This window comes from Chelonoidis abingdonii, chromosome 14, assembly GCF_003597395.2.
Source record: "Chelonoidis abingdonii isolate Lonesome George chromosome 14, CheloAbing_2.0, whole genome shotgun sequence".
NCBI classification, from domain to species: domain Eukaryota; kingdom Metazoa; phylum Chordata; order Testudines; family Testudinidae; genus Chelonoidis; species Chelonoidis abingdonii.
Genome location: NC_133782.1, coordinates 24,500,339 through 24,511,370, shown reverse-complemented (window position 1 = coordinate 24,511,370; position 11,032 = coordinate 24,500,339). Strand labels below are relative to the sequence as shown.

General features: G+C 43.6%; 1 protein-coding gene across 5 annotated transcripts in view; it reads right to left on the bottom strand.

Moving 5' to 3' along the window:
- Positions 1-308: 308 nt before the first annotated feature.
- Positions 309-11,032, bottom strand: part of PTPRT (protein tyrosine phosphatase receptor type T) — a 715,857-nt gene continuing 705,133 nt past the window's right edge. For all 5 annotated transcript variants that reach the window (XM_075072298.1, XM_075072299.1, XM_075072301.1 and 2 more), the window contains 5 exons: positions 8,258-8,389; positions 5,463-5,588; positions 3,927-4,090; positions 3,170-3,305; positions 309-2,767 (listed from right to left, as the gene is read on the bottom strand). In XM_075072298.1, the coding sequence (XP_074928399.1) occupies positions 2,714-2,767; positions 3,170-3,305; positions 3,927-4,090; positions 5,463-5,588; positions 8,258-8,389 (612 nt within the window). In that variant the 3' untranslated portion in view covers positions 309-2,713. The remainder of the gene's footprint in view (positions 2,768-3,169; positions 3,306-3,926; positions 4,091-5,462; positions 5,589-8,257; positions 8,390-11,032) is intronic.

The following is an 11,032-nucleotide window of genomic DNA, read 5'->3' as shown; positions in this document are numbered from 1 at the left end:
AACATCATCTTGTGTTTTTGTTGCAAACAATAGAAGGAACCAGCCCAAAAAGGGCACAAGGGAATGGGTGTGGGTGGACACAGGTACTGTACGGCATGCAGGACACTTTGGGACAAAATCGGACTTACTTGCTACCTTATTTCAGGACACTCACTTGTAAAGACAAGCCTAAAATCCAAAATCTCTTGTTAACGTGGGAAGTCTAAAGAGTGGTAAGTACTCAGGGGTGCCTTCTGAACTAAGATACATGGTAATATATTTTTAAAGAAAAAGAATACTGATTCATAGATTCTAAGGCTCTGTTGAGCTACAGCAAATCCAATCGTGATTTAAAAATGGCCAGCGACGGAAAGCTCACCACACCTTGGGTAAATAGTTCTAATGGTTAATCACCTTCACTGTTAAAAATTTACACTTTATTTCCAGTCTGAATTTGTCTAACTTCACCTTCCAGCTATTGGACTGTGTTACACCTTTGTCTGCTTGGTTGTCAAAGGCATAATGCAATCCAGTGACTGAAAGCCGAAACTAGACATAGTTACACTGCTTTCCACATGTGGAAAATCAATGCGACAGAGAGTCCAACCACAGGCTCTGGGGTTGAAGGATCTGGGTACTGACAAAAGGATGGGAAAACTCTATTGAGGGATGAGAAGTTACAGTTTTATTAAACTCTTTTCTTCTGTCAAGCTTTGATGGGAAGTCTAGATTTTAAATAGCCTGCATTTCCCAGAATCTAGTCAAATGCAGACAACCACCTCTTATCTCTGCTGCCTTAAGATAGATAGCTGAATAAATAAAAATCCTGAATACTGAAAGATCTGGTTCATCTAAATCAATTTACACTCTGAGATTAAAATCTAACCTTTTTCTGATTAACCAGGTAACACACTTTTCTATAGCTACAAAGAGATAAGACTGGTCAACACATATCCAGGGCTTGTTTCAAAGAATTAATGGAAATTTTAATGCAGAAATTTTTGCAGAGCAAAGAAAATACCTTCTTGCTTGTGATGTAAAGTCTCCTGTGCTGCTGAAACATTTTTCTTACCTTTTCACAAAACCAGCAAATACCAAACTAGTTTTGTGTTTAATGTGCATAACCTTTCATACAGCCTGAATGGGTTACCATTTAGAAATCTCATGGCCTGGAGAGCTGGATAATCACGCAATTAGGTCTGATTGTACAACAGCTTGGGAACTGACAGCATAGAAAGCTTAGTCAATCCCTGAATTAAAATCATACGGTTGCTATGGCTACAATGCACAGTTTACCCGGGTGATCAGCACCTGGATCTGCACACCCAATTGCGAGCATCCCCACTACAAAGACCTATCCGTGCTAGTGTGTCCTCACTGTTTCTGCACTCACTCGTGTGTGCCTGGAGGCATCTCCCATGTTATTTGTTCTGAGGTGTGCTCTAAAATTCTTTCCCAGTCAATTGCAGAAGAATTTCTGTCCTTAGGGAGGAATTGTGGGCAGTGCATTGGAGGGCAGGGCATTAGAGTGATTTAGCCTGCATCCTCACTGCAAAGTGATCAGGTTCTGGACAGAGTTAAAGAGGAACCTGCATTCTAATCCACACCCAAAGCCTTTCCATAATCAGGCTTGAGGTTTTCCTGTGTGGATGGTGGGCAGAGGGGTTGGGCTAAAACTCAGATAAAAATCCAGATTAACTCTGTATTGGAGACATACGCTTAGACTGTAAACTCAGAGGAAGGAATTATCTTTCTGTTCTGTGTCTGTACCTGGCACAATGGGATACTGGTCCATGACTAGGTCTCCTAAGTGCTACAGTGATATAAATAATAATGATCTATAGTATATCATCATCATCAACAGGTATCTACTTTATACTCTTCTTTTTAAAGAGACACTGCATCCCAGCAAATGCTTGAAAATGTGGTAAAAAATTAGCAAATTTACAAACCAAATGCAATTGGTTTGATGGAAGGTTGTTTGCTCAAATGGCTGTGAAACCCGTTTTTTTTTTTTTATTATTTGCTTCACCAGCCAGGACACTAACATGAATCAGAGAGATGTAACCAGTTCATGCACAGTCTTGGAAGTCAAGCAGGATCTGGAAGGAAAAGCTTGTGTAGTAGTTGGTGCAGCGAATCCATGAACAGCTTCCCAATTCCACCACCTAGTCTTATGTCTAAGGAGAACAGGAAAGGGGAAGAGAATTTCAACTTCTTGTTGATGGCATTTTCACTTGAAAAAAATAGGTCAGGTGGATTAATTGTAACCAAAAGTCTCACGTGTTCCCTGTGGTTCTCTCATTTTTCCAAATGGCTGATGCATGAAATTCAAAAATTAAAGGGTGGGATTTGAGAACAGAAAAACGAGTTGTTTAAAAGACAGAATATTCCAGTATTTTTTTCCTTTGTATCAAGGAGAGCAAAAATACACATCCAAAGTGGTAGAGAAAAGGTTGGAGGGGATTAGAAAGCAGAGTCTTCCAGCCAGTCTCCTGTTTAGCTAATTTGTACCCTAGGAGGAAGCAGTAGATGCTCCAATAGAAAGCAGGCAGCAGCAAACACAGGGATCACCTTGTCCTCCCAATGGCATTGAGGTCAGTACACTCTTGACCCTTGCTTCAGTGTGGAGAGCCTGGCTCTCCCCACACCCATTACTGCCCTTTAGTGAGGGGAAAAAAGTGTTCTTCAGACTTGGGGGTCTGGAATCCAATAGGCCCCCGTCTCTGCTAGGCTAAAATGAACTCAAGTATTCCAGTGCAATCTCGTATACAAATTTATATTGTTCCTGAAAGAGAAAGAAAAAGCCAGTGGTAAAATGGTAGCAGTGAGTTCTTAGCAGCCTGATTCTGTTTCATTCCCATTTCCACTCCACTTGGCACGATCGGGCTCCAAGAGTTAAACTTTTAATAACTTGTAGACCCAATTGCACTTCTCTGGCACTGGCAGGGCACAAAAAGGGTACCAAGACACTGGAAGAAAAAGATGCCCATACAGTCACAATACTGAATATTCATTATTTCATGCATGTCCTTACTGCAACTCTCACACACACCTGAGGGAAATCATTCACTCTAATTGACTGATCTAATTTAATTCATATCGGGCAGGACCCTGAAGTACTTTTTTTTTTTAAACTCGTTCTTTACTCACTGCACCCTACGCAGGTGTGTAAGGGAGGGACACTTACCAGTGACTCCACCATATTGGATTTGTTATTCCGTAACGTCTTCACTATGTGGAATACGTCAATGATATTTTGCTGCTGAATCATTTCACACACGCTGCAGATGGCACAGAAGGTGCCACTGCGTCCACCACCATTCCTAGACATGGAAGAAAAGAGGGAGTTTATAAAGGGATGCAGGGGACTGGCACATGGAGGCAAGCACCCTGCAAAGGGCAGTGCTTTCCCAGATTCAAAAGCATGCATCACTGGAGGTACCACGTGCAGGCCCCATGCAGGCAGGAAGCTTCAGCGGGTTTGAAGCTGAGCAAGACAACAGTCTAGAGATTAGAATATAGGAATGTGACTTGAAAGACATAATCAAACTTAGTGACCTTGGGCAAGTCACTTCACCACCCTGTGCCTCAGTTTTCTCATCTTTAAAACAGGAGTAATACCGAAGTCACTTGTAATCTTGTGAGGCTTCATTCATTAAAGTCTGTACAGGGTTTTTTTTAGATAGTCACATGGAAAGCGTTATACAAGAATTAACTAATAAACGTTGCATTGACCATGATGGAAAAGTCTTGCCACCTTTATGATGTATGCTCAAAACTATTCAGTATCTAATCAATTAATTGTAACCAATCATATTTGAATTACAATAGTGCATTGAGACCCCAATCAGGATTGGGGCCTCTGAACAGATAGAAGTAGACATCTGTAATCAATTCTTTTTGCCCTGCACCATAGGTTAGGAAGTATTCCCAGCCATACTTACAGGCAGTGGACAACAGTGCGTCCATCTCTCCCATCGTACTGCTCCTGCCATTTCTCTAGCCGTCTGACCACCTTCAAGAGGGAGCGTTTGGATGGAGGGGTGTCCCGGTATGCTGGCCAGCCAATGTACTGCAAATGCTGTACTATACGATATCCATCCTGGGGCTAAAACAAATTGTTATCCACTTCCATTATACCATCAGAAAGGTAGGGAGGAAGAGCAGGGGTATGCGAGGGAGTAGTAGTCACAGGTTACATATGCATTGTTTATCACCACCAAAATAAGTAATTATTCCTACAAATCAGTGTATAACTTAACAACAACAAAATGAGTACAACCAGGCTACAGGCCAGAAGGAAGCACACTGTAGCTGGGTGAAAGGCCTCCATCTCTTTCCAAAGAAAGAAAAATAAATCCAGAGAATTAGGGTGGTTTCAGGTTTTGAGGAAAAGGAAATTTTTTTATGGAAAGGCTTTAGTTGAGACTGCTAAAAGGCCCGGAAGAAAATGGGGCTCTGAAAATAGCTGTTTTTATTCGGGAATAAAGTCATCTCATGGTGGAAGAATGAACAAAATATTTATTCTCTTCCTCTCTCGCCTGTTTCAGAGGTTGGTGATACTATATGGAGAGGAGACAAAGCAGTTATTCAAAAAAAACAATGGGGGAAAAGAGTGGGTATAAAAGCCTCATGGTGATTTTACCAGTAGCACAGACCAGCCCACAATTGCCTCTTTAATGGCACAACCAAGCTGTTGCATAAGCTCAAACTCAGAGGCAGATACATGGGGCACTGGGATTATTTTCAAAGACCAGTTGGCATCTCCATTTCTAACAGTGAGAGGAATAGGAAATATGGGGATAGTACCTACCTGAGTGGGAAATATGTACTGAAACAACAAAGTAAATATCAAGGTTATCCACTCCAGCAGTGCAATAACTGTAAGTGGGTCCATTATACAAATAACCCTGGTTTGTGAGCACGGTTGGGGCTGTTTCCTCCCATCTGTAGAGCTGGGGCTAATGGATGCCGAGTGAAAAGATTTTATAAAGGTGACAGTTCCTTATTAATAGGGGCACAGTGGCAACTGGGAACCCCAACAGTTTAGCCAAGCAGCACTGCACCGAACTTCAGAGATAGGAGCTCCTATACCCTTCAGCACAAATGGTTGGCAGAGATGGAGTGGAGATAACAATATCCTAGTTTAGCTAATAGAATTAATGATGATTTTACATTGACTGCTAGTTGATTAAGGTAACGTGCCCTGCAGGACATACAGAAGACACTTTCCAGTTAAGGACAGAAATCCAGTTCACATTATTCACCTTGTGATTTTACTGAGAAGTCTTCTACCTTCTGAAGAGGGGTGCAGCTACAAGATTCCGCCTGTAGCAGTGGCAAGAAAATCCTGCAATGGAATTTTTTACCCGGCCTTGGGATTTGGGGGCACCCCTGCCCCTTGTCTATTTGAGCAAGTATTTGACAGAACAGGACCGATGAATGAATAAATGGATCATCTGGGATGTCACCGATCTTACCCTGGCCATGTTGCAGATCCGGAATATCCTATTGATGATATCCTCATCAATGTCTGCTGAAACAAACTCCACCTGGATTGGACCATAACAACAGGACGTTTTCTCTGGCCAGTACTGCATGCAGAGCTAGTCAAGGTGCAAGACAAACAGAAAGCAGGTCATGTGCAGGCTAGGAAACTATCAGTACTCTTTTCTTCTTCTAACCTCACACCCAGTTCAGGAACTGTAATCTAAACCCAGCATTACAGAGGATATGGAAGCCCTGGCCTTTAAAGTGGCTGGCAAACAAAGTTTCTGCAGGAGTATAGATTTAAAAGGAGTGTTAATAGATTAGTGTCTGTGAGTGAATTTAATATGAAGCACAGAGGTTTTGTGTTGTGAGTTAATGAGGAAACACTCAATATCAAGAAGATTAATCTTAGTTCAACCCAAGTGGAACTTTTATTTCTCTGTGCAGCCAACTTTTTTATATTTTGATTTACTAGCATCTAGCAAGGGGACAAGCCAGATTGGTTTAAAAACTCACACATCTCACACCTCAGATTAAATCACAACTGAACCTTTTATGTGTTTTGTTTTTATTAATATATAATGATTGACTGTTGGATGTCCTCATTTCAATATAGGAGCTAGGAAAGTTGTCACTCATCTGGGATCCTGCATTATCAACCCAATCAGCGAAGGGCATTTCTATCTTGCCAGGAGGGCCGTAGAATTGTTGAAGTTTCTGCAGAATGGTTCTGGGATGTTGTAAGGTCATCATCACACCAATGCTGGTCTTCATAATTACATTTTAAAATGATTAGTCTCTCTGATAATATGGTGATGATTGTAGCATAAATGCTTAGATTAGATAACTATGGACAGACGTCATACAAAGCCAGTATGGTGAGCGCAACATCCTGATACAATTGATTTTTCCTTGCAGAAATCTCACTCTCTTAAGTGATATAAAACTAATTCCTTGTGCTGATGGCTTATAAGGTGTGTAACTTTAAAACTGTCATTTGTCCCTTGATCTAGCAGTGTTTTTTTGGCACTGGTCCAGGACTTAGTTTGGCAGACACCAGATCTCAGGACAGTGTAATTTTCAGTTCATAATTAATCACCAGATCTCCTCTACTTTCCCTTAAAGTGCAACAAGGAAAAGCAAAGCACGATATGGCATTGCTGGTGAAAGGTGGCCAGCAAAAATATTGGAGTGCTAATGCTGGAGAATTTCATTTTTCCAGACCCTAAATGTAAAATAACCATGAAAAGAGGTTTCGTATTTCCAGAGAATGTGCAGGACTGTTTCTTTCCAGTTTGTTGGGCAACCAATAAGATTAAAAACTACTTTGGATTCATTCCCAGGACATAAAATCAGGTTTGATGAATGAGATAGAACATAATGAGTACTGAAGGACCAGGGATCCTAGATAAATCGTATTTGAGATTTCAGACACTTAGGACTCAGAAAACTGGTCACACCAACAGCTTGATCTTTAGAAAGGCTGAACTGGAGGTACCTTAATGCAGAGAGAAGCAGAAGTGAACCAGATCCCACATCATTCATTCTGCTTGGAGAATCCCCCTGATGAGAATGTGATTGGTTTTTCCATTAGCACTAATAAAGGCAGCATCATAACTGCAGCCTTCAGGGGGAAAATATTTTGAAAAGAGTGAGGAGCTGATGAAAAATTAAGTTATAAAGTGCAAAGTGCCCGAGGCCACTTCTGCTGTTTAGCAAGAACTACAATGGGTGAAGTAGCAATGTCATACCGCAAATTTCCTGCACAGTGTGTGATCACCCATCCCTTTCTGATGCTACTCATCATGAGACTGACTGCAAATGCCAATGCACCAGCAAGGGTAACCACTCTTCACCTTGCAAGCTCTAGTACTGAAAATTATTTTAGGTCTGCCAACCAACTAAACAATTAATATAAAAAGGAGAAAAAATCAATTGTGCAGTAAGTATCTGCCTCTCTCCTCCCTTTTTGCTCACTGTAAATCAGTTTCTCATAATGAGTCATCATTCAAGAGCTTTGGTGTTTCACTTTGATTAAAGCACCCAAAACATCAGGTGCTTCTCCACAATCTCATGCAAATTATCCAAACTTCCCAACTCTGCAAAACTGGACTGGGGATCTCAAGAAAAAAGGATCTGTCATATGATTTCACATACATCCTACTTCCAGTCACCTGGCAATACCACAAGATCAGACTTGTTGAGAGTGTTTTAGCATTTACAGGTCTGGTCGCAGGTGGAAAGCAATGGGCGAAGATGAAGAACAATGTGTGAAAGTATTGAACTAGGATCTTCTGAACCACAAAGTTTAACTTGAGTTTTGGCAGGAGTGGTGGAAGCACCCTAAAAGTGTGGGGAGGGGCCCACAGGCGCCTGAACCGTGGCCCTGCCCCCTAGTGCCATGCCACCCCTGAGGCCCCCTCCCCACTGCCCCTGAGGCCCTGCTCCCACGTCGCCTCTTCCCCCAAAGACCCTGCCCCCGCTTGCTCCTCTCCACCCCCCCATTGCTCTTCCTTAGCCCATAAAAAGTGCCCTCTGACTTTAAAAAGTGGGGGGGGATGGCCTCCTGCCCCCTTTCCTTCCCCCCCGCCCCAGCCATTCTGGCACTCCTGGTTTCGGGTGAAGATTCACTCTGGATTGTACTTACAGTTGTTTCTCCATTTCTATGCACTTTCCCTTTTGCCTCACAACTTTTCTGCCTGTCTTCAGTAGCAACTGGGGACACCTGAAGCTCCTTTGATCTGTGAATAAGGCTGCTTGACAGAGCTATTAGAAATCCACCTACCTGTGCAGCATCCACCTCGTTCAGCATCACTATGGAGGAGCAGTTGTAATCAAACACCAGCCTCCAGAAATCTGGTACGGTGTTGGGTAAAGGGTGTTGGGTAACAATAAAGGCAGCGGGTTGCTTGTGGCTCTAACAAAAGAATAAGATTAGTTACAAAATCAATTCACTTTTATTCAGCTGATTATTAAACCTAGAAGGCTAAGGCTATGCAATCTGAGCCATTTAATCAGATTACACAGATCACACCTCCTCTTCCTTGTTATCACTGTGCAATGAATGAACACCTCATAATAGGATCCTTCTGCTCCTAACAAACACATTTCATTAGAGAAGTGGCACAAGAACAGGAATTATGCAAATAAATTATTTATGTTTTGGGGGTAAGCAAATAACAATAATATTAATTAAAATGAAGACCGATAACTGCTGGAAGCAGAATGTTTCTTCTTTTCATGGCAGTAGCTGCTAGAGACCAGTCAGGGCGCTCTCCCTCACTCTGATTTTGTTTCCTAGGAGCAGAAAACTGAAGAGTTGGCACATTCAGGGTATGTCTACACTACAGGATTATTCCAATTTTACATAAAACGTTTTTTTAAAACAGATTGTGTAAAGTCGAGTGCACGCGGCCACACTAAGCACATTAATTTGGCGGTGTGCGTCCAATGTACTGAGGCTAGCGTCAATTTCCGGAGCGTTTCACTGTGGGTAGCTACCCCGTAGCTATCCCATAGTTCCCGCAGTCTCCCCTGCCCATTGGAATTCTGGGTTGAGATCCCAATGCATGAGGCGGCAAAAACAGTGTCGCGGGTGATTCTGGGTAAATCTTGTCACTCAATCCTTCCTCCGTGAAAGCAATGGCAGACAATCATTTTGCGCCCTTTTTCACCTGGATTGCCCTGGCAGACACCATAGCATGGCAACCATGGAGCCTGTTTTGCCTTTTGTCACTCTCACTGTATGTGTACTGGATGCTGCTGACAGAGGCGATACTGCAGTCTACACAGCAGCATTCATTTGCCTTTGCAAGGTAGCAGAGACGATTACCATCCCTATTGCACTGTCTGCCATTGTAAATTGTTGATGAGATGATGGTTATCAGTCATTTTGCACCGTTTGCATTTGGAAATTGGCGATCACGGTTATCAATCCTTTTGTACCGTCTGCTTCTGTCACGGGTGCTCCTGGCTGGCCTCGCTGAGGTCGGCTGGGGGTGCATGGACAAAAATGGGAATGACTGCCTGGGTCATTCCCTTATGCTTTGTCTAAAAATAGAGTCAGTCCTGCCTAGAATATGGGGCAAGTGTACTAGAGAACCAGAGAGCACAGCCGCTCCATGTCAGAGCCCCAGAGATCCCGCAGAAATGATGAGCTACATGCCATTCTAGGGGGTGCCCGCACAACCCACCCACTTGCTTCCCTCCTCCCCAACCCTACTGGGCTACCATGGCCAGTGTCCCCCATTGTGCTGATTGAAAGTAATAAGAAGCAGGAATAAGTAAACACTGACTTTTAGTTGAGATAAAATGGGAGGCCCTCAGCTTGCAGAAGTCCAGCAGACTAAAGGGTGCAGGGGAGCAGGGCACAGCCACCACGCGCTATAGTACCAGGCAGTACAGAACTTTTCTTTAGCCAAAAAGGGGGGGCTGAGAGAACTCAGCCTCAAGAATGCTATGAATGAGGATGGTATCAAGTCCTTTTGTACAATCTGCTGGGAATCGACCAGGATCATCCATTTTTACCCAGCGCCCCGCCGACCTCACCGAGGCCAGCCAGGAGCACTCACAGGCTGATGACGTGACGATTAGACCAGTCCATTTTGCTACCATCTCGCACCGGAAGGGGATGCTGGTGTTCAGCACTGCAGCACCCATTGACCAGCAACAATGCAAGTAACATAGGGTGACCATTGAAAACAAGGCGAAAAACGTTTTTTCCGCCTTTGTCTTTTGGGGGGGGGGAGGGTGTAAAATGTGACGACATACAGCTGAAACCCCGGGAAAATGTTTTGACCTTCAGGCATTGGGAGCTCAGCCAAGAATGCAAATGTTTTTCGGAGACTGCAGGGACTGTGGGATAGCTGGAGTCCTCAGTCTCCCCTCCCTCCCTCCATGAGCGTCCATTTGATTCTTTGGCTTTCTGTTATGCTTCTCACGCAGCACTGTGCGGAGTCCCTACTGTGGCCTCTGTCTATCACAGCCTGGAGATTTTTCAAATGCTTTGTCATTTTGTCTTCTGTAATGGAGCTCTGATAGAACAGATTTGTCTCCCCATACAGCGATCGGATCCAGTATCTCCCGTACGGTCCATGCTGGAGCTCTTTTTGGATTTGGGACTGCATCACCACCCATGCTGATCAGAGCTCCCCGCTGGGCAAACAGGAAATGAAATTCAAAAGTTCACAGGGCTTTTCCCGTCTACCTAGCCAGTGCATCCAAGTTCAGATTGCTTTCCAGAATGGTCACAATGGTGCACTGTGGGATACCGCCCAGAGGCCAATACCATCGAATTGCGGCCACACTAACCTTAATCCGACATGGAAATACCGATTTAGCGCTACGCCCCTCGTCAGGGAGGAGTACAGAAATCGGTTTAAAGAGCCCTTTATATCGATATAAAGGGCTTCGTTGTGTGAACAGGTGCAGGGTTAATTCGGTTTAATGCTGCTAAATTCAATTTAAACGCGTACCGTAGACCAGGCCTCAGATTTGGGAGCATCCTCTCAGGGATAGAACGTGGGGAAGTGGTCCGAGCACTGGGTTCTGGAGCGCTCTT